The sequence below is a fragment of the Eptesicus fuscus genome, chromosome 13 (genome assembly GCF_027574615.1).
Source record: "Eptesicus fuscus isolate TK198812 chromosome 13, DD_ASM_mEF_20220401, whole genome shotgun sequence".
NCBI classification, from domain to species: domain Eukaryota; kingdom Metazoa; phylum Chordata; class Mammalia; order Chiroptera; family Vespertilionidae; genus Eptesicus; species Eptesicus fuscus.
The window spans coordinates 81,864,946-81,891,772 of record NC_072485.1 but is presented as its reverse complement, the minus strand read 5'-3'; the positions used below and the strand labels follow the sequence as shown (position 1 = coordinate 81,891,772).

General features: G+C 66.5%; 1 protein-coding gene across 1 annotated transcript; it reads left to right on the top strand.

The window, feature by feature from the left end:
• MYRF (myelin regulatory factor) lies at nucleotides 1-26,827 on the top strand. The gene is made up of 26 exons (XM_054725280.1): nucleotides 1-19; nucleotides 8,996-9,083; nucleotides 9,238-9,501; nucleotides 11,626-11,687; nucleotides 12,483-12,762; nucleotides 14,193-14,443; nucleotides 14,533-14,656; nucleotides 16,265-16,460; nucleotides 17,980-18,056; nucleotides 18,230-18,340; nucleotides 19,000-19,090; nucleotides 19,478-19,678; nucleotides 19,886-19,997; nucleotides 20,512-20,621; nucleotides 21,067-21,227; nucleotides 21,303-21,375; nucleotides 21,616-21,704; nucleotides 22,214-22,282; nucleotides 22,953-23,041; nucleotides 23,157-23,348; nucleotides 23,596-23,826; nucleotides 24,410-24,497; nucleotides 24,720-24,794; nucleotides 25,088-25,190; nucleotides 26,488-26,562; nucleotides 26,747-26,827. Exons 1-26 carry the CDS (start codon nucleotides 1-3, stop codon nucleotides 26,825-26,827), a joined length of 3,312 nt encoding a protein of 1,103 aa, XP_054581255.1.

The following is a 26,827-nucleotide window of genomic DNA, read 5'->3' as shown; positions in this document are numbered from 1 at the left end:
ATGCACTGGCTCCCAGCAGGTAACAGGGCCGCGGCGGCTCATTGCTTTGACCGACCGGCCGGGGCCTTGAACGCCCAGAGCCTGGTTAGGGACGGGGCAGGGCAGCCAGCGGTCCCAAGAGGACCTTAGAGGCTCTGGTGAAGGCTCGGCCACCGAGAGCTGTGTGACCTGGTGTGGAACTCTCGCCCTCTCTGGGCCCTTTCCCCGCCTACGAGGCAGGAGGGGTGGCGCAGAGCTGATGGTCCCTTCAGCTCTGATGAGCCTTGTCTCAGCCCGGGAAGGAGCGTGGGGGGGAGGGGGGGCGCTGGCCCTGACTTGAGGGGCTCGTGGGCTTGAGTGAGCAGCACTGCCCCCCAGAGCGCAGGCGGGTGTGGAGGAAGCCTTGGAGACCGAGGGGAACTCGTGAGAGTTGGGGGGCCTCCACGCAGCCTCTGGGCCCCGCCAGGCCTGGAGGTGGGCGCTCAGTGTTGTCCCTCTTTCCGGACCCGCTGGGGCCCTGGCCTGGCACCTCCTCCTCTCGGCCTCACGGCCCCCCCTGGGCGAGCAGGTGTGCTGGACCAGAGATGGGACTTCCCACGGGACTCTTTAGCCGCCAAACAGAGGCAGATGCTCCTGTCTTTTTTGCCTTTGTCCTCCTGACGAGATCTATACGCTGGAGACAGGGCTGCCCCCCCGCCCCCAGTCCCCCAGACCACCGGGACCCTGGTTGGAGAGCCACCCTCCACCCAGCCCTGGGTGGGGCCAGCATTGTCCCCCTTTCCCCGCCGGGGCCAACAGAAGGGGGCTGGCCAGTGTTAGGCAGAGCTGACGCCAGCCCCTGCTCTCTCCCCTGCCACCAGGCCGTGGGGGGCAGGGGGGACCTTCTGTGCCTCCACGGGGCAGGAGGAGGCCTCGGGGAGACCACCTGTGACTGTAGGAGAGGACCCTGCCTGGACGGGAGGCTGGGGCTGAGGTGGGGGTGGGGGGGGCGGGGATGGGTGGTACTTCGCCCCCAGGAGCAGGTGGAGAGGGAGGCGGCCAAACCCCTGACGCTGAAGGAGATGAGCTGAGCTGCCTCCTAGAGCCACCCAGGGCCCCTGGGGACTCCTGTCCCAGCCCCACCCCCCTCGGTCCTGAGTGCAGCTGGAGGGGAAAGGGGGGGCTGACTCATCCCCTTGTCCCCCACACCCAGCACCACAGGGGGGGGACAGGAAGTGTTCTCAGGGAAGCAACAATGGCTGTGTGAACAAAGGCGGGGTGGGGGCACCCCAGGAAGCCAGCCCTCCAGGAGGGCCTAGGGGAGAGGAGCCGTGTCCCACCTGCTGGCCCTGGCCCGCTCCTGAGCCTGGGGGCCTGGCAGAGGGTCCCTGGTCTGAGGCCGGGCCAAGCAGGCTGTTGGGGAGAAAGACAGGCCGCTCTGGGCGGAACGGCCTCCTCCTGGGCACCTGGCCCCCACTCCCTGGCTCCCAAGGGCTTACAGGACTTGGGGGGCCCTGACAGCAGAGGCTGCTGGGTAACAGCCCAACGGGGCCCCTGATTGGCTGCTGCCCTTGGACTTTGCCCTCCCGATAAGGAGGAGCAGAAATCATTAACTGAATCATTAACGGGACGGCCCCGCCCCACGAGCCGCCTGCCCTTCCTTTCCACCTTCCTCCTCCTCTGGGCCTCCGTGTGCATGGGGAGGGGGGGCTCCTCTCCCACCCCAAAGTCTCCAGCCCCTGCTGCCAGTGCATGGGGCAGCCCCTGGGTTGCGGGCAGGGGTCGGCTGAGGTAATGGTCTGAGGCCTCACTGGGCGTGCTGTGGGGCCTGCTCCCGGGCCTGCTCACCGCGCTCCTTCTCGGGGCATATCTCCACACCTCCCAGGCCTCCGTTTTCTCCTCTGTACAATGGGTGCAGTGCTGGTCCCAGCGCCTGCCTCCCAGGGTTTGCATTTAGGTAAACGGGGCCTGTGAGGGGCCTGTACCTGGCAGAGGAACGCTCCCCAGAGGTCAGGCTGGGTTGTGAGTGCAGCCCGCAGGCAGGCTCACGGCTCGTAGTATGGCCTCATTGGAGGATGTGTTGGTCCACAGGGTAGGCTGGGGCCTCTGGCTGGTGCTGTGCGCCTTGGGAGAGCCCCTCACCCTCTCGGGGCTGCATTTTCCAACAGGGAGGAGAGGGGTCGGCCTTGTTGCGCCTGCTCCCGGGCAGTTCTGGCCCTGCCTGCTCCTGGGGCCTGCTCCTGGCTCCTGGCGCCCCCAGCGAGGCCCATCGAACCCTTCACCTCAGAGATTCGGAACTTGGGGGTGGGCCGCCCCCGGCCCCAGGTTTTGCATATGTTGTTTCCCAGGAACCCCGGAGCTCAGAGAGGTGCTTGGTGGCGCCTCCTCATGTTCGAGAGGGTGGCTGAGGCAGAGAGAAAGGTGATGTGTCAGGCTCACGCAGGGTGGCCACCACAGAGCTGGGACAGGACCCTGGGTCTCCTGGCCTGCAGCCACTCACAGTTGGGTGCCAGCCTGGAGCGAGGCAGGGCCGTGCTGAGGGTCCTGATCAGAGAGGATGGCTGTGCTGGTGACTCCGCCCGGCCCCTTACCCTCTGGGCCTCAGAACCCTCCCTCAGAAGGTCAAGGTTGTATGACATAAACAGTGAGACCCCAGGGGTGCCAAGGCCTGGAGTAGGAAGGGAAGGAAGGGCAAAACCCGGGCCCAGGTCCCCACTGGCTTGGACTATGGGCCGGGGCTCCAGGGAACCCTGTCCCCCTCCTCCAGGCCACAGCTGATGGAAAGTTCCTCCATCCGACCTAGGTCCCCTCAGCCCACGTAATGCATAGCCACAGCCTCCATCTCCCTGTGGAGTTTGAGGGCCCGCCTTCCCTCGGGGCCTTCCCTCCCTCCCCTCTTCATCTCTCAGGCCCCTGTGCTCTCCTCTCCCTCTGCTGGGTCTCCCTCCTGGGGCCTGGGGCCTGGGTGGGAGGAGGGCGATCCCACCCCCTTGCAGGGGCTGCCTTTGTCAGGGCACTCGAGGGTCTTGACACCGAGTTTGCTCAGTTAGATCTGGCTCCGGCTGGAGCCGGCGGGGAGGTGTGTTGGCCTGGGCCTGCCTTTGGGTCCGTGTGCATTTGTGTGCACAAGTGTACACGCCTGTGCCGTGTGCTGAGATGTGAACATGCACAAGCATGCTCGTGCCCCAGGGCCTTTGCACTGGCTCCCACCACCTGGAATGCCCCTCCCAGATGTCCCTGTGGCTCACCTCCTTTACATCTCTGCTCGGTGAGGCCTGCCTCGGCCTTCCTACTTAGAATTGCAGTTTCTCCCCACTCTCCTGGTCCCTGGCCCTGCGCCCAGCTTTGTTTTCTCGGAGCCTCTGTCACCTGCTAAACCACCATGGACTTGACGGACCTATCATGTGGCTCTGCCTCCGGAATGTCAGCTCCGCGTGGGCAGGTCTCGCTTGTCTTGCTTAGTGCTGTGCCGCCAGGGCCTCACACTGTCCCTGGCACATGGCAGATGCTCCACAAATAATTGTTGAGATGAAAGAGCACGTATGAAGCATGCCTGGGTGTGGACATGCGTGTGTCCGTGTGGGAGGGGTGTGCCACAGTGTATATGTGTGTGTTCGTATATACACAACCATGTGCGTGCCAGCGGATACCTGGCTGGGAGTACACCCTTGTGCGCGTACATGCGTGTGGGGTACGGATGGAGACCTGCCCCTACCCCGTGCTGCAGGGTCTCTGTCCCACCTTCGTGGGGAGGGGCCTTTCTCTGGCCTGCCTCCCGTGGTCCCTGTGGGAGAGGGCTGGGCCTCAGGCAGGAACTAATGCAGCCCTGTGGACTCCAAGGGCCCCCAGGGCATCATGGGGTGCTAAGGGCTGGGGATCCCCAGAGCAAAGCAGAGGCCCCTGGGACTAATGTGGGTTCCCTGAGAACAGGTCACAGCAGTGGGGCCAGTGCCGTTGGGCCTGGCTTGGGAGCATCCTGGGGCTGTGAGTTCAGCCTTGCGTCGGCCAGACGACAGGGTGGCAGCCGTGTGGCGGCGGGAGGAGGACACAGCTACATCCCAAGGGCAGCCGGAGACTCCGGTTCCCTGGAGGAGGGTGGTCTCTGCAGGATGCGGGAATCCTCGGCATTTTTAACAAGAAGTTGGGTGGGAACCGAAACAACTGTGGCTGAGATCTAAGGACCCGCTGGCAATGGCTCAAGAGCTGCCTCCTTGTCCTTCCGCCCTCGGTGAGGGGTTGCAGGGATGCAAAGCGTGGCTCACGAGATCCAGGATCTGACCTGAAGGCATTTTACGTGAGAAGCCTGGTCTCAGGGGACAGCTAGCAGTTATCATAGTAATCTTAGATCATATTAATAAAGGTAGAAATACAAACCCAGGGAGGGGGGAGAGCACTGAGCCCTGTCCCAGTGTGACCTAGTGTGGGACATGTCGATCAGCTCCGTCTATACTGGGAGATGAGCCATAGCCCTAGGGGCCCTCTGTGACTGGGGTGGTGGAGGAGGGGTTGCTGGGGCGGGCAGGCGGTCACGGGGGCTGACCCGGGGCAGGGTGGCTAGCACCAAGGCCTGGCGGCGGGACTGTGTGGCGCAGCAGCCTGGGACTGGCCAGGGCTCAGAGGGGCTCGGGGGGAGGGGCAAGTCCCCCTCAGAGGCTCCTGGAGCCGATCTGCAGTAAAGGGGAGAGGCCTGGGGGACAGGGCGACGGCTGGGTAGGAACGGAGATGGGGGTCCCGAGAGAGATGGAGACAGCACTGCGCGCTGACTGAGGAATGGCCTCCTGGGGCAGGGGCTCTCCCGCCGTCCCGCTGAAGGCGCTGGGGCCCTGCTCCTCGGAGAGAGAAGGAAGCCGGCCCGTGGAGGACAGGGCACGCGCTGAGGGTCGCAGCTGTGACGCGGGTGGTGCTACGTTGGCAAACAGGCCTCTTTGACCCCAGGGGTCCCTTCGGGCATCCTGGGGATGCCAAGGTGGGCAGTCTCCGGGCCGCTGCTGCCCTGACCTCCTGCCATTGCTTGGGGCCAGGGCGCCCCTCAGATCCCAGCACCGGGGTGGGCACTCCGCACAGCGGGGGGACAGGTTCAGGTGAGCTCGGCCGGGCCAGCATCCTCAGGCCCTGGCCTGCCCTGCCCACAGCCACGTGGCCGACGGGATTTCCGCCATGTTTGGGGCATGAATTGACAAGTGCCCCATTGACGGGCAGGGGGGAGGGTGTGGGCAGGGCACAAGCCACCCACTGTGCCGGGTCCCCACCCTCCCCCGTCCCCCAGGACAATGGCCGAGACTCAGCCAGTGGCCACAGCTGGTGGGGAGGGGGTGGGCATGAGCACGAGGAGGGGGAGAAGGGAGGGGTCCAGGGCGGAGGACCACCTGGGGCCCCCGCCGCCCTCATCCCGCACCTGGCTCATGGCCCTTCAGCCCCCTTCTGCCCAGCGGAGTGGCCTTGAGGCAGGGAGGAGAGTGGAGGGAGGGGGCTCCGTCCCGCAGCCCGGGCCCAGCCTCCTGGGAAGGGGCAGTGTCTGGATCCTGTTAGAAGCAGGTAATAAAGGACCTAATTAATGAGAAGCATCTGGGGTGCACAGCTCAGCAGGGCAGGGACGGTACCTGGAGGGGCCCTGTCTAGCCCTGGCTTCCGACCACAGGGTGGCCTGCCGGGCGGCGGTCCCCAGACCCAGACACGCCTGGCTCCGGGGTCCTGCTTGCCACTCTGCTCGTCGGCTCCATGAACGTTTATTGCGTGCCTCCTGAAGGCTTAGATACGCAGATCCCAGACAGCCAGCTCCCGCGTCTGCAAGCGATGTCAGGACATTTGTCCTTCCTGAGCCTCAGTTTCCTCGTCTGTAAAGTGGAGAACGAGAAAACCACCTGCCCCGTGCGGCTGTCATGAGAATTAAGGATGAGTCGTATCGAGTGTGTGGTGGCGCTGGGCACGGTGACCACTGGGTGGGTGAGAGCTGTGGGAGTGGGCAGACCCGCCACCCGCCTGTGATGTCTGTGCCAGGCCGGAGAGCCAGGAGCCTGATGAGCGAGGAGAAAGGAGGCCACCGCACGGGAGGATGGGAGAGGCAGAGACGGCCTCTCGGAGGAACTTCCATTTAAGCGCGCCGAGGAGGGGGCTCTGGGGCTTGTGTAAAGGGCCTGATGTGCGGGGCAGGGGCGGGCGGGGATGTTGGTCCCGGGTTGGAATGGGGCAGGGGCAGGACCATGGAGAGGTGCAGGGAGGAAACTGGGCAGGAGAGGAGGCTGTGGGCAGGCAGGGCCGACCTTGCCAGGCCTCGGGCCGCGAGCATGGGCAGTGGCTGAGGGCTGGAGAAGGGGAGGCGGGTGCTGCTGTGACCCGGTGGTACCATGTTCTGGCCGTGGGACGGGGCAGCCTCTCGGCCTCCCAGGGAGGCCTGGGAGATCAGCAGGAGGCCCGGCTTCCTGCTGACAGGTATCTGCTGTTGGCTCAGCCGTATTCCAGGGCTATTTCGGGAACCGTGGGGGAAGGGGACCCCCAAGAGTGCCAAGGGCCCTGCCTTCCTCCTGGGTTCCTGGGGGCTCCGCCCCAGCCTCAGGAATCCCCACCCCCACCCTGTCCTCCTGGAATGTTTGGTGAGAAATCTGCAACGTGGTCAGGGGGGCAGGCTGGGGGCATCGCCGTGTAGCGGGACCCTTCAGGCCGGCAGGCTGTGTGGGGAGCAGAGCAGGCAGGCCTCAGGGGCTTCCGGCAAAGGAGACGATGTGGGGTCATTGTTCCTCGGGAGGCCCACCAACCCCCAAACCTCAATCTTGTCTCCGACCCACGGGCCCACCCCCATCCCGTCCTGCCGCAGGGGCTCCCTCCTCCCCCCTCCGTCCTCCCGGCCCCTGGCACGGAGGGTCTCTCCTCCCCACAACCACATCTGGTTCTCGTTAGGGTCCCAGGATGCCTCTGCCCGAGGCCCCCCTCTCCTGGGGGAGGTGGGCAGGAGGATTAGGGGTGATTAGGAACACTCCTGGCCAGGGGAGAGGAGGAGGGAAAGAGGGGCCTGGCCTGTTATAAATAGCAACACCGTGACTCCGTCACCCCATCATTCACTGCAGATTCCAAGTTCAGCCTCAGACCTGCAGCTTCGGCGGCCAGGGGGAGGGTGCCCTGCGGTGCCCGCTCCCTCTCCATCTCCTGTATCTGGTCCTCCCCAGGAGCCCCCCCGCCCCGCCCATCAGGTGGGGGTCCCAGGATGGCGGGGAGGTCTCAGTGACCACCAACCACACCTTCCCCCGTAGTCAGGCCCCTGCACCTGGGTTGCCTTGGGCCGGGGACTTGCCCTCTCTGTGCAAAAGGGAATGAAGCTGCAGATTGATGGGGAGGTAACCGGTACAGCATGGAGTGTGGTGTGGGCCTGGCAGGCAGGCAGGCAGGCAGGCGAGCCATCTGTCCCGTCACGGTCACGGTCACTGTCGCAGGTGGGGAAGATGGCCTCATGGCCATGAGGAGCCTGTGGGTGCTTGCATGCAATGAGCTCCTGTGATTGTTCATCTCCAAAGAGTAGATGCTCAGTCAATGGACCTTAGGTTAGTAGGGAAGGATGGGGGTGGCGGGCAGAGTGTGGAGGGGGTTCTAGAACCTCGGCACGCGGACAGGCCATTCCTCTCGCCCTGGCCGCATGGGGCCCTGGCCGGCCACTGGCCGAGCTCGGTGGGTGTCGCTGGCTCCCGGCTGGCTGAGCCGGGGTGGGGGCAGCAGGAGGGCCTGTCCCAGGCAGCGCGTGACTCCCAGGAGGGCTTAGCCCTCATTAATCACCTAAGCGGGGCTCAGCATTCCTGAAATGCCGGCCAGGGCCAGGGAGGAGCCGGGCGGGGGGCTCCCGGGGACCCCCAGGCTCTGGGAATGGGAGGTGAGGTCAGCCGCTCTGTGCCAGGCACCCCACGGCCCTCAACTTGCTTCACCCTCAAAACGAGCCTAGAAAGTGTTTGCTGTTCCTGTCCCCGTTTTACTCGGCAGGAGACTGAGGCACAGAGAGGGTGCGTGGCCTGCCCAGTGTCACCCAGCGGGGAGTAGGTGAGCCAGGATTTGTTCCTGGGCCCGTCTGAGCTCCCAGGGCTCACCAGGGGGGGGACCTGAGGTGCAGACGCAGCTCCGGGGGCCTGTGGGAGGTGCCTTCTGCCTCAGTGGGGCTGCCAGCCCAGGCCAGCAGCGTGGGTGGGGCCGTCCTCCATTATCGGGGCTGACGCATCTCCCACGTCAGCCCCCTTATCACCCCGCCCTCTGGCTCCCCCCGCAAGGTGACCCTGGGAGGGGAAAGGCCAGCGCCTCCCCTCTCCTCCCCCCCCCCCCCGACGGGGAGCATGGGCCGCCTTTGCTGTGGGAGGGCCCGGGCCAACTAGGAGGGCCCAGGAGAGGCGGGTGGAGAGCGAGCCCAGGCCGCCATCATGTTGCCGCTACGAAGCCAGGGCCCTGACCTCTCTGCGCCTCTCACCTGGGCAAAACCGGGCTCAGCACCCCAGCCTGTTGCAGGCTGATGGGCATGTGCAATGGGAGTAAGCTGGGCACTCCTGTTTCTGATCCCCACTCCCTCTCCCGCTGGGCCGTGGGGTGCAGGAGGCTCCCCCAGCCCATGGCCCGCACCCCCCCACCCAGGATGTGTGGTCCACCTACCAGGCCTCATGCTCCCTCCCGGGTGCCCACCACGTGGAACCGGCTACTGCGCAGGGCAGGGCAGGGCCCCAGGGTGGCGGGCATCCACTGGGCATCGAGTTCCTCACAGCGCCCACGGGGCAGGGGGACGACTGCCCCTGTTACCGGTGGAAAGGGGGCTGGGGGGCAGGAAGCAGCTGTCTGTCCAGACCTGCGCTCCGGCCCCGCCCCTCCTGTTGACTCCAGGGGGCCCTGTGGGCTGGGTCAGTGCCGCCTGGGAGGGGTGTCAGGTGGTGGACGATGAGGGACTCTGCCCCACAGGGGTGTACACGGATGGGGAGGAGACCCCGCCTGGGGTGAGTTGGAGGGCTGGGCCCAGAGGCTCAGGAGTCTCGGGGAGCTGCACCCACCCCTCCCGGCTCACGTCTGCTCCTCCCCGCAGGCCACGACCTCAGCGGGGCCCTGGAGCCCTCCAACCTGGACACCAGCATCCTGGAGGACTACATCAGCAAGGAGGACGCCTCCGACCTGTGAGTGGCCGGGACCGCCTCCCCGCCCTGCCTCCGGCCTCGCCTCTCCCTGGGAGGCGACAGCCCTGCCCGGGACAGGCTGACCCCTGCAGCCTGCCTGGCGGGTGGGGCCCCGGGGTCCTGGCTGGCGCTGAGCTTCCCCCCTTCTCCGCAGCTGCTTCCCTGACATCTCTGCTCCAGCCAGTGCCGCCTCCTACGCCCACGGGCAGCCGGCCATCCCGGGCGCCAGCGGGGTCCTCCACCTGAGCCCACCTGGGGGTGGACCCTCCCCGGGGCGCCATGGCCCCCTCCCTCCCCCGAGCTACAGCGCCCCGCTCAACTGCAACAACAACAATGGCATGGGCGCCGCTCCCAAGCCCTTCCTGGGGGGCTCTGGGCCCCCCATCAAGGCAGAGCCCAAGGCTCCCTATGCCCCAGGGTGAGTGAGGGCAGGGAGCGTGTGGTGGGTTAGAGGCAGGGCCCCGGGGCAGGCAGGGCGTGGGGCCAGTGACCCGGGGCCTGGGAGGAGCTGGCCAAGGCCTGGCCGTGGTGGTCGGGCTGCCCAGTGGGCAGGTAAGGAGGGTAGGTCGAGGGCCAGGCTGAGGAGGGACTCGGGGCTCTGAGCAGAGGAGGGGAGAGGCTGATGGAGATGCTAGAAGAATCTCTGAGAGCTGTGTGAAGAGTGGACAGGAGGGGGTGAGACCGGAGGGCACAACTGTTTACACTCACGGGACCACCTACACACATGTACACACCTGCACGTGTGCACATACGCAGACACGCAAACTCCCCTCCCTGCGCCGGCCCCGTCCACTCAGTCGTGCGCTCAGCCACGTGTGCTGTGGCTGCAGGGAGCTGGCTGATGTGCAGACGTGGGACCTGATGCGCCACCCGAGCCCGCCTCCCAGGCCCTCCCGCCCACGTCAGCGGGTCCCCAGCGACGGCCCGACTCGGGGCTCACTGGGTCTGGCTGTGACGGAGGGTCCAGGCGGCCACCAGCCCAGCCAGCCAGACGCCAGGGCAGCCCCGGACACCTGTTCCCGGGGAAGTCAGGGCGCGTGCGCTCTGCAGAGGGCCTGAGAGCAGGTTCTGGGGTGCCTAGGCGGGGGCAAGGACCCTGTCTCCGGGGGAAATAATGGAGTGCTCTGTCCCGGCCCCACCCCCTGGGTCAGCCCCGGGGTCTTCTCTGTAAGTGCGCCCCGATGCCCCCCCCCCCGCCGCCCCAGGTGCTGTGGAAACCGGGAGGCATGCTGGGGTGCCGCCGCCTCCTGGCTCCCGGGCTGGGCAGCAGGCAGGGGCGAGCTGGGGGTCAGGGCTGAGCTGCGGAAGGCAGGCATCTGCTCGAGGCCTGGAGGCCCCGGCGGCCAGGGCCAAGCCACGGACCCCGAAGGGAAGGGAGGAGGGGGGCGCTAAGGTGTAAGAAGTGCCCACTGCTGGACCCCATCCTGTTGGTGTGAGCTCACCCCCCCCCCCCCCCGGGAACGGCCGGAGGGGAGCTCCGCTGGTCCTCGCGGGGTCTAGGGGGAGGGCGAGGCCTGTCCAGAGCCAGCCGGACTCTGTGGCTGGGCCCTTCCTGCCCCGCCCCTGCCAGGCCGTGTTCTAGAAGTAAACAGGACAGGCAGGGCCGCCGGCTGTGGGTCCGCGGTCTAGATGGGGAGGGCGTCGTCCATCCCTGAACCCCCGCGAGGCGGGCTGACAGCACCCGGAGGAGTCGGGGGAAGGAGCACGCGGGCTGTGGGCTCGGGGCCTTGGGTGCCGGGGCCGGAGGGTGGGAAAGACCCTGACCCACTGGAGACACCCAGGGCCGCGGTCAGGGGGAGCAGGGAGCGGAAGGGGAGGCCGGCCGTGGGGCTGAGAGGCCTGGTCAGCAGCGAGGGCCGCAGGGAGGGTCAGCCCCCGTCCCTTGGCACTTTCTGGCCTCCTCGCGTGGCCGTGGGGGTGGGCACTCTGGGGTCCGCCCAGGCCGTGTCCCTGTGGCTGGGCACAGCGGTGGCAGTCTCTCCCAGCTGGGGACCAGGGATGGCCAGAGAGCTGGACCCCCGGGGAGCACACGCTCCCTCCCTGGGCCAGCGCAGGCCTCATGTAGGACGTGCTGACCTCTCGGGGTTGAGTTTGTACTTTTGCTCAAACTCCTGATAAAACCAAACCTGCAGGAACAGAATAGAGGCAGGCCAGCCGCGCTGGCTCCCTGCCCGCCCGCACCTGCCCCTGGTGGGACAGCCCCCAGGCCCTCCCAGCCCCTAGGGCCCCGTGTTTCCAGGAAGTGGGGGCTTCAGTGGGCAAAGGAAGGGGGGCAGGCTAGGGCCCTCGCCTGGGGACAGAGCCCTGAATGCCTATGCCATCATGAGGGACAGTGGTGACGGCCCCCAGGTGCCCAGTAGGCCTGAGGCAATGCTGGGCAAGAGCTCAAGACCCCCTCCAACAACTGCCAGGCGCCCCGAGGTGCTGGTGCAGAGAAATGCCCCGCGGGTGGGAGTGAGGAGACCTGGCGGCCTCCGCCTCGGGGTCCCTGGGCCCTGCCCCCAGAGGAGCTGCCCTCCCGACACCCCTCCCTCTCCCGCAGCACGCTGCCCGACTCCCCCCCAGACTCGGGCTCCGAGGCCTACTCCCCCCCGCAGGTGACCGGTGAGTCCAGCGGGCACCGCCCTCCCCCTCTGGGGTTGGGGCAAGTGGTTGGGGCGGCCTTATCGGGAGGGCGGGCGGGCGGGCGCGGAGGGGGGGGCCGCGCTGCCCCACGGGCCGGATTATCGCTGGTCAAATACGCCGGGCGGCGCTGCCCCGAGCGAGTGTCCCTCCGGCGATGCCACCGCCTGCCCGCCGGCGCCATCATGGATGCGCCCTTCGGCGGTAAGTGGACGGCCCGGGAGGCCTCCCCAGCTCCGGGCCCACCGCGCCCTGTGGCCCCCAGGTGGCCGAAGGCAGAAGGATCACGGGCAGCAGCCTCCCCACGGCCCGGAGAGGGGTCAAGAGTTCTGTTTATCTGACCGAAGACATCTCTGGAATGCCTCCTGGAACAAAGGGAGCTGGCCTCCCCCCTCAGGCCGGGGGGTGGGGGGGACTGGCCCGGAGCCTGGTAGGGGGCTGCCCGGAGGACGCTGCCACAGGACTGCCCTGGGGGTCTCAGGAGACTCCTTCCTGGGGCCCAGGGAGGAGCTGGGGATGTGGGACTTGCCCAGGGACAGGTTCCCAGCCGGGCCCAGTGGAAGGAGCTGGCTAAAGTGGGGTGAAAGGCCGCACTCCCCCTGGGCCGAGGCCTGCCTCCCTGCCCAGGCCTCTAGTGGCCAGCCTTGAGGCTGCCCAGCCCTCCTCCTGCCCTGGGTGGGAGGGCAGCCCCCAGGAGGGGCGGGAATGGGGAGACCCAGGCCAGGGAGCGCTGGTGCCCGGGGCAGGTGTCTGAAGCCTGCCCCCTTCTCTCCGCAGACCCTCACCTCCTGCGCACCATCACCCCCGAGACCCTGTGCCACATGGGAGGGCCCTCCCGCCTGGAGCACCTGCCCCCACCCCCAGCCCACCTGCCAGGCCCCCCACCGCCCCCGCCACCCCCACCTCACTACCCCGTCCTACAGCGGGACCTGTACATGAAGGCGGAGCCCCCGATGCCCCCCTACGCTGCCATGGGGCAGGGGCTGGTGCCCGCCGACCTGCACCACACCCAGCAGTCCCAGATGCTGCACCAGCTGCTGCAGCAACACGGAGCTGAGTAAGACGGGGCTCCCCCTCCCCGGGTGGGAAGATGAGGTGGGGGGTCAGGGGGCAGCAGACAGGACAGAGGTGGAGGTGGGGGCGGGGCAAACCCAGGAAGGACAGGAGGCTCCGGCCCCAGGACATGGGGTCAGCGCATGCGTCCTTCTGTGCCCAGCAAGGTGGCAGGTATTCCGGCCACGGCCAAGGGCTCACGACTGCCTGGTGGGGTGGGCACGGCCACGCCCGTTGTCCGCCTGGGAACCTGGCTGCCGGTCACGGAACTGGGGAGGTGCGCGCCGGGCTGGGCTGTTCCCAGCACTAGTGACGGCCCAGCCGCCCGGGGTCCCGGCTCGGAGGAGGTGCCGGGCGCGGACCCGAGCTCCCTGGCCTGCCTCCAACCCGCAGAATTGCCTTTTTATGTTTTACACATGGAGATTTTTAAAAATATATATCTTTATTGATTTCAAATAGGGAGAGAGAGAGAAACATCAATGATCGGAGAGTCTCATTGACCGGCTGCCTCCTGCACGCCCCCCAACTGGGGACCAAGCCTGCAACCCGGGCCTGTGCCCCGACCGGGAATCGAACCCTGACCTTCTGGTTCATAGGTCGACGCTCAACCACTGAGCAACACTGGCCGGGCCACACGGTGATATCCCGGGAGATTTAGTTCAAGGAAAGATTCCACTGCCGCAACGTTTTGTCAAGCAGGGGAAGGGGTGCTGTGCAGCCCCCCACATGTCAGCCCCGTTCCAAGAGACGCTCCTTCCTGCCTCTGTGACCGTGGGGTGCTCTGCAGAGGCTCCCCTTGGGGTGTCACGGGGTGACACGGGGTCACAGTGGAAGGAGCTGGCTAAAGTGGGGTGAAAGGCCGCACCCGCCCTGGGCCAGTAATGGGCAACCTTTTGAGCTTGGTGTGCCAAACTTCGCCAAAAAACTGAGCATCACTCGGGTAGTGTGTCACTTTGAGGAAAAAACATTATTTCACAAATGTTTCATCCTCAGGAGCAGCAAATGTGTCATCCTCGGCATGCGGCTGCCTCAGCGGCCGCGTGTCATCAGAAATGGCTACGCGTGTCCGTGCTGACACGCGTGTCATAGGTTCGCCATCACTGCCCTGGGCCGAGGCCTGCCCCCTCCCTCCCCCGGTTCTGAGCCCTCCGTGGGCCAGGCCTCTTGCCGTGCTATAGGGACACGCGGGCCAGTCTGGTGTGGCTCCTGCCACCTGGATTCCACAATTCGGGGTAGGACGGGGTGACGGAACCAGGGGATGACAGCACAGAGTGATGGGGAGCTCCTGGAGGCCAAGCTGGGGCGCTTCCTGCAGGAGGTGTCCTCCGGGCTGGCGTATCCGGCAGAAACAGGGTGGAGAGGGAGGCCGGGCACAGCCGGGGGGAGGGGCTCGGGGGAGCCAGCCCCCCATGGCGCACACCTCTGTCCCTCCAGGCTCCCCACACACCCCTCCAAGAAGAGGAAGCACTCCGAGTCGCCCCCCAACACCCTCAATGCCCAGATGCTGAACGGGATGATCAAACAGGAGCCGGGGACGGTGACCGCCCTGCCGGCACACCCGCCTCGGGCCCCCTCCCCGCCCTGGCCTCCCCAGGGCCCCCTCTCCCCAGGCCCTGGCTCCTTGCCTCTCAGCATCGCCCGGGTCCAGACACCGCCTTGGCACCCACCAGGTGCCCCCTCGCCAGGTACATGGCTGGCCTACGGGGCCCTGCGGGGGGCGGCCCTTCAAGCGGGGGAGTGGGGCACCGGGCCCACATAGCATTCCCCCCTCCAGGTCTCCTGCAGGACAATGACAGCCTCAGTGGCTCCTACCTGGACCCCAACTACCAGTCCATCAAGTGGCAACCACATCAGCAGAACAAGTGGGCGACACTGTACGATGCCAACTACAAGGAGCTGTGAGTGAGCTGTGCGCCTCCCCCCTCCTGGCCACACCGCCCCCTGGGGCCCCAGCCTGGCACCGGGTCCTAGCGCAGGGCCTGGGTGCCCCTGGGTGCCAGGTGGCCCTTGTGCAGGAGAGCGGACAGGCTCGGGGCAGAGCTAGGGCAGTGCTCAGGCTTCCCGACTCCTGGGCCAGCCCGAGGCCTCCTTAGGAAGGTGGTGTCTGCCAGGGAGGGGCGAGTCAGGGCTCCTCCTCCCCTCACCCCTCCACCTCCTCCTGCGCATTCCTGGAAGGTAGCCGGAAGCAGTGTTAGCAAGGCCCTTCCCGCAGACCCTCCCTGGAGGAGGGGTGGGGTGGGGTGGGTGGGTGGGGGTGGCTGGTCAGAGGCTGCCTGGATTCGTAGCCCTTCCTCAGCACCCACCTGGCTCAGCTTCGGGCCTGGCCAGGAGCACTGGGACTCCCCTCGCTCCCGCGGGGGGCCGGTGAGGGCTGGAAGTGTGGCCCCCAACTCACTTGGACACGGCCAGGCCTGGGCAGGGTGGCTGGGCTTGGGCCCTGTCACAGCTGAGACCGGCCTCCTGGAGTCGGGCCCCCGGGCTCTGGGGACTCCCACCCAGAAGCCCTCAGGCCTAGGGGCTGTCCAGTTGTTCCCGTGGCTGAAGGGTTGAGGGGAGGTGTTTGGGGGTCCAGCCCCTATGGCCTGGTGCGGACCCCCACTCCTACTCTGGGCCAGCCCGGCCATCTCAGGCCCCAAGGCCAGGAAGCTGGCAGCCGAGGCTCCAGTGTGGCCCGGGCACTTCCTGGGTGTTTCTCTGGCGCAGTCCGGTGGGCGGAGCCCCGGGAGGGAGAAGCGGGGAGCCTGGGCCTTCCTGTAGACATTACAGGCCCAGAGTCCTTTCCCCACCGTTTGGAGCCATTCTCCCTGCCCAGCTTCCTCCAGGCAGGCACCGGGCATGGGGGGCACTGCTGTGCCTGGGGATTTGGGTGAAGGCAGGCCACCCTGTAATCGCTCTCTTTCCTGCCACCTGGAGGCCCCCCAAAGGGTACGGACTTGGAACACTTTCTCAGCAACAGATGGGTAAACTGAGGCTGGGTCCAGCTGCCCAGAGTGCCCCCATCCCCACCCGGGCAAACAGGAGTCAGAATGAGGATGTTTGGGGGCCGGAGGGAGCCGGTGGGCAGGGGCTGGGCCAGCTCCTGGCGCCTGGTTCCACCGTTTCCATGGCTACCAGCTGTCAGCCGCAGTGAGGCTCTGCAGACCATCCCCTCTCACCCCATCTCCCACGAGGGCGGGGGCTTCGGAAGTGTTCTGGGGAGGAGTCGAGTGTGGTGAGGGGCCACCAAGCCCCCCAGGAGTTCCCTCCCATCTGGTGGGCTCAAGTCTCTGGCCCTGTTTCCCTCCTCCGCAGGTGGGGGGCCCCAAGCACGTAGAGGAAAGAATAGTAACTGAGGGGGTGGCAGGTCTGAGCCCAAATCCTCCCGGGACTCAGTTTCCATTTCTGAGAAGTGGGGGCAGCCCCGTGGTCTGGGGTTCCGGGTAGGAAATCGGCCCGCCGGCGTGTGGGGGGACGGAGGCTCCGGGCCCGGCTGGGGCCCCCGTGAGCGCCTGCCCTGCCCGCCCCAGGCCCATGCTCACCTACCGCGTGGACGCCGACAAGGGCTTCAACTTCTCGGTGGGCGACGACGCGTTCGTGTGCCAGAAGAAGAACCACTTCCAGGTGACGGTGTACATCGGCATGCTGGGCGAGCCCAAGTTCGTGAAGACGCCCGAGGGCCTCAAGCCCCTCGACTGCTTCTACCTGAAGCTGCACGGCGTGAAGGCAGGTGTGGGGCCCGGCCGAGGGCGGGACCCTCACGCCACGCCCACCCCGCCCCGCCTCCGTCCTGCCCCCGGGGTGCCCCTGAACCGTGGGGCTCCGGTGCCCTTCCCCACCCTGACCCCAGGTCTGTGTCCCCAGCCAAGTCCCCTCTCCTGACCGCGCCTCCCCTGGGGCTCCCTTCTCAGGAATGGGGGCTCAGGCCACAAATCCGGGGCCCACTTGCTCACACCTCATCATGCACCAGACTCTGCTGTCCCCTCTCCCTGGACAAGGCCATGCCCCTCCTTGTCTGCGTGTCCACAGCAGCTTCCACTAGGGCTCCACCCGAGGCCCAGGCGGGCATGACACTCCCCATTCCTCCACACATACACTCACACACACACACTCACACACTACACACACACACACTCACACACACACACACACACTCACACACACACACACACACACACTCACACACACACACTCACACACACTCACACACTCACACACACTCACACACACATACACACACTCACACACACACATACACACACACACACACACACACACACACACACTCACACACACACACACACACACATACACATACACATACTCACACACACATACATACACACTCACACACACACACACACACTCACTCACACACTCACACATACACACTCACACACATTCACACACACACACACTCACACACACACTCACACACACACACTCACTCACACACACATACACACTCAGACACATTCACACACACATACACTCTCACACACATACACACTCACACACACACACTCACACACACTCTCACACACACACACACACACACTCACACACACACACACACACACACACACACACTCACACACACACACACCCATGCCCTCCTGGCAAAGCCCCGACTTCTGAGCTTAGCCCACAAAGGCCTTCGGGTCTGGGCCACCCTCCCAGCGCCCATCCCACCCGCTCTCCTGGCTGCCTGCTCCCTGGCCTTCACCGTCCACTCTGCTGCTGCCATCTTAGGAGACTTGCCCTGAGGCCCATCTTGACCTAGAGGCCCCGCCCGAGGACCCCTCCCCAGCACAACCTGAGCCCATGAGTTCCCTGGGGGCGTGGCAGGGAGGGGGGCAGGGTGTGTTTCCTTCAGTGTCATATGGGGGTGTCGAGGGGACATGGGAGAGGGATGGAGTGATGGGTTGGGTGTGAGTGGGTGTTTGTGGAGGCCAGTTTGGGGTGTGCTCAGGCTGGGGGAGTGTGGGTGTGGACTGGGGGCTATGGGGTGACGGTGGAGTGTGTCTCCCCCAGCATGCACACAGAGGCGGGGCAGGAGTGTGGGTGGGGTGCGGCTGTGTAGGAGAGGGACCTGAGTTTTTGGGGAAGCCAGGCTGAGGGGAGGCGGTGCCTCTGCTTCCCCTGAGCTCCAGCTGGGCCGGACTGGGCTGAGAGGTGAAGGGGGCCAGGCCCGGGGGGTGGGGGGAGCCGGCCCTGAGGGCCCACTGGCCCTGCTCCTCCCCAGCTAGAGGCCCTGAACCAGTCCATCAACATCGAGCAGTCTCAGTCGGACCGAAGCAAGCGGCCCTTCAACCCTGTCACGTGAGTGTCTGACCTTGGGGGTGGCCTCTGGGAGGGCTGACCCCGCAGCTGGCTTGGGAGCTGAGGGGGGCTAGGCAGGCACCCACAACGTCCACCCCCATACCTGGGTGCCCGCTGTGGCCTGGCTCTCCCAGCCCCCTGCCTGCCCCCTGAGTGCCTGCCCTTCTCCGCAGGGTCAGCCTGCCCCCTGAGCAGGTCACGAAGGTGACGGTGGGACGCTTGCACTTCAGCGAGACCACCGCCAACAACATGCGCAAGAAGGGCAAGCCCAACCCTGACCAGAGGTGAGCGGGACCCCGCCCCAGAGCCCCCACGGCTGAGGAGGCGCCCGCAAGATGCCGCCCCGTGTGGCCTTCCAGGCACAGACCCCGCAGACCGACCGTCCTTCTGACCAGGAAGCTGAAGCTCAGCCCCTGGTTGACTAAGGGTGGGAGCGCAGAAGCCTGGCTCCTGGGCAGGAACCCCTCTGCACGGCCTCGCTGTGCGCCCTGGGGAAATGCCGCCCCCTAGTGGAGACTCCGGTTCCTCCTCTAGCCCTTTGCACTCCCTTGCTTTTTTCTCGATTCCTTTATTCTACTTGGGATTTAATTTTTTAAATACCTCAGATTTTACAAAGCGCGGCAGTAGAATAAAAAACTGGAGTTTCTTTTCATACAAACTTATTTATTTGGATTTTTTTTATATTTCAAATTATTGATACATTCAACACAATTCGACATACGAGCTGCTACCGATGCTAACCGTGTCGAGTCACACTCGACATCCGAGTGCAAAAGGCTAGGATGGGATGTTCATGCCACTTCCTGGAGTGTCGGGAGCCTGGAGGGGGGGTGGGGGAAGACTGAGCGGGAGTGCTGGGCACTGTGCATCTGACTGGGGGTGGGGGGGGGGGGCAGAGGCGGGGGCAGGGCCATGGGGCCGCTAAGACCGCGATGTGCTGCAGGTACTTCATGCTGGTGGTGGCCCTCCAGGCCCACGCACAGAATCAGAACTACACGCTGGCCGCCCAGATCTCAGAGCGCATCATCGTGCGGGTGAGGGCCACCTCCCCCCAGGGGCTTTAGGGGACCCCCCGCCAGAGCTGGGAGAAAAGCACCCGGGAGAAATCCCGGGGTACTGGGGCGTCAGGGGCTGCAGTGCTGGTCCTGCTGGGCACTGGCTGTGTGGCCTCGGCAAGGCTCCACCCTCTCTGGGCCTCAGGGTCTCCTAAAGCTGGAAGTGGACAGGCCTGGGGGCTCCCTGAAGTCCCACAAGTAACCAAAAATTGCCACAATGGGAGGGGCAGTTTAGGTTAGGCATCGTGAGGTGAGGAGCCGTGGCTGGAGCTGGAGGGGCAGTGCGGTGCCCCCTTTCCCAGGGGGACTGCATGTTCACCACCCCCCCCCCAACGGGGACTGATCATCCAACCCCAACGTGCCTAGGCCTCCAACCCAGGCCAGTTTGAGAGCGACAGTGACGTGCTGTGGCAGCGGGCACAGGTGCCCGACACAGTCTTCCACCACGGCCGTGTGGGCATCAACACAGACCGTCCTGATGAGGCGCTGGTCGTGCACGGCAACGTCAAGGTCATGGGCTCACTCATGCACCCGTCGGACCTTCGGGCCAAGGAGCACGTGCAGGAGGTGGGGCTAGGGCTGGGGGTGGGGACAGCGGAGCTCCCAGGGGCAAGGGGAAGAGGCGGGAGTGGGGTGGGGGGGGGCGCTGAGCCTGGATCTCAGGGCCCAGGGATCCCGGAAGCAGGGTCTCCCCTCCACCCTGCAGCCTCTTGGTCTTCGGGGCGCTCCTGATGGCCAGGAGGGAGGGTTCCGGCTCAGCCTGGCTCCCCGCAGGTGGACACCACGGAGCAGCTGAAGAGGATCTCGCGCATGCGCCTGGTGCACTACAGATACAAGCCCGAGTTCGCCGCCACCGCGGGCATCGAGGCCTCGGCGCCGGAGACGGGTAAGGCCCGCCTGCGCGCACTGAGGCTGGAGCCGGGGACCCCGGAAACCCGGAACCCCGGAACCCTGCCCCGTCCTCTGGTAGTGCTGCTCGGGTCTTCCAGAAACCTCCTCCCGGGAACCCCTCCGGGAACCCTCCCTCAGTCCCGAGGGGGGGAGGCGGGGGCTCCCGCCTGGACACTGGAAGTCGGGGAATCGTGCTGGGGATCCTCGCCCCTCTGCCCTGGATGAACCCTGCCTTCATCCACCTCCCCCCCCCCCCCGGTCCCTGCCCCCTCCCCTGGGGTTCTTACTCCCAGGGACCCGCCCCGCCCCCCAGCCAGGGGAGCCCCACACCTTGGCCCCTGGAACCGCCACCAGCGAACACTTGCCCGTGGCGCCCCTGCTTCCAGGCTCCTTGGAGCCCAGATCTCCAGCGCCCGGAACCTCGCCCCGCCGCCCCGCCCCGTTACATGAGGCCCCGCCCCCTTACACGAGGCCCCGCCCCCCACGCACCCCTGGCCCGCCCTCCCCAGGTGTCATCGCCCAGGAGGTGAAGGAGGTGTTGCCCGAGGCCGTGAAGGACGCGGGCGCCGTGGTCTTCGCCAACGGGAAGACCATTGAGAACTTCTTGGTGGTGAACAAGGTCTGCAGCCGGGGGGGGGGGGGGGGGGCCTGGGGCGCCCCGGGGCAGAGGGGCGGATCACCCCTCCTAGGAGGCTGGGCGCGGTGCAGAGCAGCCCTTGGAGGGTGGCTTCGGGCGGGTCTCCTCCTCTGCAGGGGGCGGCAGCCAGAGCGGCCGCTAAGACCTGCTCTTGGCTCAGACGCGGTGCGTTGCGAGGTTTATTGTAACTTCCCTGGCGAGAGGCGGGGCTCCAGGGAGCTTGCAGCCTGTTTTGGCCTCGGCTGCACCGTGAAGTGCTGCCGTGTGAGGCTCCCTGTTCCTGGGGCGAGGGGCGCGCATGGCCCTGGGACACGGGCATTCTGACGGGGCGGGGAGCGCAGTTCAGGAGGGCCTGCGCCCAGGCGCCGGGCAGGAGGCTGTCCGAGGAGCACAGGACGCCCTCGACACTGTCCCGTTGCCTCGCCAGGAGCGCATCTTCATGGAGAACGTGGGGGCCGTGAAGGAGCTGTGCAAGCTGACCGACAACCTGGAGACGCGCATCGACGAGCTGGAGCGCTGGAGCCACAAGCTGGCCAAACTGCGGCGCCTGGACAGCTTCAAGTCCACCGGCAGCTCCGGCGCCTTCAGGTGGGGGCGCGGGGCTGGGAGGGAGGGCAGACCCGCGCCCCAGGGCCACCTCTGACCCTGGCCCTCTGGCTGCAGCCACACAGGGAGCCAGTTCAGCCGGGCAGGCAGCGTCCCCCACAAGAAGAGGCCCCCCAAGGTGGCCAGCAAGGTAAGGTGGGCGGGGTGGGGGGCAGGTTGACCGGGGCCTCCCCTCCCCACGGCTTCCTTTCCTGCTTGCCCCTCTCCAGGCTCACTGACCCTCCTGCCCGCCCAGCCCTGCTCTCCCGTCCTCTCCCTCTGCCCCATGGGAATGAGCCCACCTTGCACCCCTACCTCCAGCAGCACCCCAGTGGGTAAGACCATGGGCTCCCTAAGTCTGGGCCTCCGCTGCTTCTTCCCTTTTCCTCAGCCGCCCTCTGTGGTCCCGGAGCAGGCCTGCGTCAGCCAGCGCTTCCTGCAGGGGACCATCATCGCCCTGGTGGTGGTCATGGCCTTCAGGTGACTTGTCCCTCAGGCAGGCTCCGGGGCGGGGCAGCTGGCTGGGGCAGTTGGGCTGCCCATGGGCCCAGGCGTAAGGGAAGAGGAAGGCGTGGCCTAGGGAAGAGGAAGGCGTGGCCTGGGGAGAGGAAGGCGTGGCCTGGGGAAGAGGAAGGCGTGGCCTGGGAGAGAGGAAGGAGTGGCCTGGGGAAGAGGAAGGCGTGGCCTGGGGAGAGGAAGGCGTGGCCTGGGGAAGAGGAAGGCGTGGCCTGGGAGAGAGGAAGGAGTGGCCTGGGGAAGAGGAAGGCGTGGCCTGGGGAAGAGGAAGGCGTGGCCTGGGGAAGAGGAAGGCGTGGCCTGGGAGAGTCCCTGAGGTCCTGGGGAAGGGGGTGGGCTGCCTCATTCTGTCCTGTCCCCCTGGGGCTGGGAGACCCGTTACAGGCATCCCCGGGGAGCCCAGGCCCTGCCCCAGAGAGAGGGCCCCAGACTGTCGCTCAGCTCTAACCATGGCCCTTCCCCGTGGTCCCCAGCGTGGTGTCCATGTCCACGCTGTACGTGCTGAGCCTGCGCACCGAGGAGGACCTGGTAGAGACGGATGGGTATGTCCCTGGAGGCCCGGTGTCTGCTGAGCCATCAGCTCAGGCGGGGCTGCGGTGGGCAGCCCGGGGTCAGGGGAGCCACGGAGGCTGTCCCCGCTAAGGGGTTCCAGCTTAGGCTCTCAGCCCGTGGGGGGCTGGTGTGGGGGAGGGAGGGCCTCCCTGAGGGGGGGGGGGGCGGCTGTCTTCCAGTTCCTGCGGAAACCAGTGTTTCTCTCAGGCCTACCCAGTGCTGCTCGGGGTCACCGGGCCTCTGAGAGTCCAGGGCATCGGCGGGGTCCAGGCGGGACTGGAGTGGAGGGAAGGAGGGCCAGGGTGGGACCTCGGGCTCTGTCTGCCCACTGTCACCCTCAGCCTCTGGGCTGTCTCTGACTGTGTCTTCTCTCTCCACCACGTCTGCCCCCCTTTTCCTCTCTGCTGCCCTTAGCTCTTTTGCCGTGTCCACTTCCTGTCTTCTGGCCCTGCTCCGGCCCCAGCACCCGGGGGGGAGCGAGGCCATGTGCCCATGGTACGTGTCCGGGTCCAGCCCCTCCCTCCCGCCTCTGGCTCCGGCTGCCTGCTTCCTGCTCCTTTCCACCTCCCCGCCCACCCCCTCCTGCCCTTCCTGCTTCTCGGGGGCTCCCAGGTTCCCCACCAGCTCCAGCCCCTCTGAGCTCGGCCCCCCCTTCCCCAGCAGGGCCAGCCAGAGCTTTGGGACCACTCAGCTCCGACAGTCGCCCGTGACCACTGGGCTGCCAGGCACACGGCCCTCTTTGCTGCTGGGTGCGTGCCTGGGGCGGGTCTGGACGGGTGGGATGGGGGAGGCGGCTGTGTTCTGCGGGGGGCGGCGGGGGGCTCTGCTGCACACTCCGGCTCATACAGCCTCTGGCTTCCTCAGTTACCACCGGCCTGACCCACTCAGCCCCAGGACCGGCCATCCGCACCCTAGACCTGTGCTCCAGCCCCCCCTGCCCCGTCGTCTGCTGCTCCTCACCCACGCCAGGCCCTGCCACTCGCCCTAGTCTTGGCCCCAGCTTTGACCCCAGCCATGGTCGCAGCCCCAGTCCCAGCCCCTCCACTAACCACTCAGGTATGGCTGCTGGGGCCAGGGCTGGGGTTGGGTTTGTTGGCCTTTTAACTGAGTCCAGAGGGAGACCCCGCAGGCCATTGGTGGGAGGGTCTCCTGGAGCCCAGAAGGAGGCTCTGGAAAAGATTGGCGGGCCGCCTTGGGGGGACCAAGACACAGATGGGGTCGCCCCGAGTCCAGTGGGGCTGTAGAGACAGCTGGGCAGGAGGCAGCAGCCCCTCTTCTCAGCCTGCCCCGGTTCTGTCCACAGACCCCAGCCAGATGGCCCCGCTGCCCGGCACCAACATCAGAGCCAAGTCCTGGGGCCTGGCAGCCAATGGCATCGGCCACTCCAAGCATTCAAAGAGCTTGGAGCCCGTGGCCAGTCCTTCAGTCCCCTTCCTGGGGGGGCAGGGCAAAACCAAGAACAGCCCCAGCCTCCGAATCCATGGCCGGGCCCGCCGAGGGGTCCCCCCGCCCACTCAGCCCTGGGGCCAAGCAGGTACTTGCCCTGTCCCCCTACCCCTCTCAGCCCAGCCCTGCTTCAGCCCAGGCACCGAGTGTCTGGGTGCCCGGCTGTCAGCAGGCCTTCGCTGAGCATTACAAGTAGCCAGGGGTCCGGCGGGGAGCCTGCGGATCGCCGATTGAATCTTCACAGCACCCCCCCAAGAAAGGGACTGTCCCCATTTTTCAGAGGAGGAGACAGAGGCGTAGACCAGGGAAGTGGCTCCTCAGGGGCCGGGTGGCCCGTCAGCGGCAGAGCTGGAATTGATACCAACCTGGCTCCAGGGCGCGGCTCTTCTGTTTTTCCAAACCCCAAACCCTTGGGCTGACAAAGCTGGGGGACACTTCCTTGCTGAGGCTTTTAAACCGGGTTCCGCCACGGGGCCCGGGCTGCCTTGGAGGTTGAAGGGGAGGCCAAGAGCCCTCCTGGCTTCAACCGGCTGGCTCTGCTCTAGATCCTGGGCCTCCTCACCCAATTCCATTTGACGGGTGTTGTGGCTTAAAGGGAAAAAGTTGAGATTGAAGTTCAAAGTGACCGAGAAACCCCAAGGGGTGGATGCTCACTCCGCCTCTCCTTGCAGACTCGGCGCCCGCCCTCACCTCCATCCGGCTGCTGGAGAACTCGATGCCCATCACCGCCCAGCACTGTGCTCCGGGGGGCCCCTGCAGGTGGGCTGGCTCCCTCCTCAGGGACAGGCTCCCTCGGGTGCTCCGAGCCCAGGCCGTCCACATGGCCAGCCCTTGCCCCGCTCGGGGAGGACCTCCCCCCACCAGGCGACACAGACCCTGGCTAGGCCCCTGAGGGGCTCCAGGGAGACTGGGGGCTGAGGAGCCCATGGGGGGAGGCTGTGGGTGTGGCCTGGGGCTGAGGAGCCAGCTTTGCCCTTTCAGGCCTGGGAACTTCACCTACCACATCCCTGTCAGCAGCAGCACGCCCCTGCACCTCAGCCTGACCCTGCAGATGAAGTGAGTGCAGCGTGGGGGAGGGGAGACCCTGGTCCCTGGCCGCTAACTTTCCCGGGGCCTCGGTTCCTCTTCTGTAGAATGGGCTGCTGCCCGCAGGGGCCTTGAGGACCGTGCAGGACGGTGGGTGGGAGGGTGGAGAGCCTTCTGGGACCTTGACTGTCAGCATCGTTTTCAGGCCGTGAGGATTCGGTGGCTGGGCCGGCGGGACAGGGAGGTGGAGTGGAGGGCTGGCGGGGAGGAGGCTGGGCGGAGGCGCTCGGAACCCATTTCCCTGCTACCTGGGCCTCCTGCAGCTCCTCGTTCCCCGTGTCCGTGGTGCTGTGCAGCCTGAGGTCGGAGGAGCCGTGCGAGGAGGGGGGCTTTCCACAGAGCCTCCACGCCCACCAGGACACCCAGGTAGGGGGCAGCTGGGGGGCCCCAGAGCACAACAGGGCCCCCAGATGGGTGAGGAGAGGGAGCCGGGGCCAGAGTGCAGGCATCTGCACAAGGGACACTTGGGGGCTGGGCCTCTGTGGGGGAGGGGCGTGTGTGCACCACACATGGCTGAGCCTGTCCCGTTCCTGCCCTGGCAGAGCGCTGGGAAGAATGGCCCCACAAGGACCAACTTGGGTGCAGTGGTGGGGACAGGGACAGGGACAGGGGCAGGGACAGGGAGGGAGCCCTGGGAGCCCATGGCAGGGAGAGCTAACCTCATCTGGCCTCAGGTCAGGACAGCCACTGGGAAAAGTCATGTTCATTTAGGTGAGACCTGAAGGACCATCTGGGACAGTGTCCCAGGAGAGGGGAGCAGCAGGGGCAGAGGTCTGGAGGGGGGGGGGAGGGGGCGTGGCGTGTTGGCGGAGCTGGAACTGCCGGGGCTGTGAGTTGGGGTGGGGGGGGGGGCAGCGGGTTGGGAGCCTGGACCTCAAGCTCAGGCTGGGGACGGGGCCCAGCTCCATCTGGATTTGGGGAAGACCCTCAGCTCCCTCCTGCTCTGGAAGCAAGTGGCCGGGACCCTGTCACTCTCCAGTGACTCAGCACAAGTTAAGGGAAGCCCTTCTCAGCCTTCGCAAACACGCACTGGGACCCCTCGCAGGCCCTGTGCGGGCGGCGTGGGAGACGGAGTGCGCTGTGCGGGGCGGCGGGGGAGACAGCCGTGCAGAGAAAGCTGAGTGGGGGGACCCCAGGAGGCCCAGGCCCCGCGGCCCCAGAGCGGACAGCACGAGAAGCTGGGGAGAGCCCGGCCCGCGCTCAGTGGACGCATTGCTCAGGCTGGGCACACGCACCGCAGGGGCGAAGCTGGAGCCTCGGGCAGGAGCTGGGCCAGCTGCCCGCGCCGGGCCTCCTGCTGCCCTGCCAGGGCCAGAGGGTGACACAGTTGGGTTTGGGGTCCAGCTCTGCCACATGGCACCGTTTCCTCACCGGCAGCAGCGCCGCCTCCTTGGCTGTAGGAAGGCGGGTTAATGAACTAGTTGATGTGCCCAGGCATCGTGGGCAGGAGGGAAGGTAGACGGACGGGAGGAGGCAGCTGTGGCCTTGTGGGTACTCGGCACAGTGAGGGGCCACCCTCGCACCCCAGAGCAGACCCTGCTCCCTCCCATCTCTTCGGAGATGCGTTTCCCTTCCTAGTCTTGCCGCAGAGCCAGGCTGCTCTCCGCGGGCCACGATGGCAGCAGGGCCTGTCCTGACCTCTCCCCTTTCCCCCTTCCCCCAGGGCACTTCCCACCAGTGGCCAGTGACCATCCTGTCCTTCCGTGACTTCACCTACCACTTCCAGGTGGCCCTGCTGGTGAGCACAGGCCCCTGTGTCCGAGGCGCTTGGGGGAGGGATGGGGCTGGGGTCGGGGGGAGGGTGCAGAGCTCAGGGCAGGACTGGGGGCGGTGTCAGGACTTGTCAGCGGGGGAGGGGGGTGTGCCTCCCCCCCTTGCAACTCCCAAACCCCCTCATCCAGTCCCCCCGCCCTCCCACCCAGGGACAGGCCAACTGCAGCGCGGAGGCCCCGGTCCCGCTGGCCACGGACTACTACTTCCGCTTCTACCGCCTGTGCGACTGA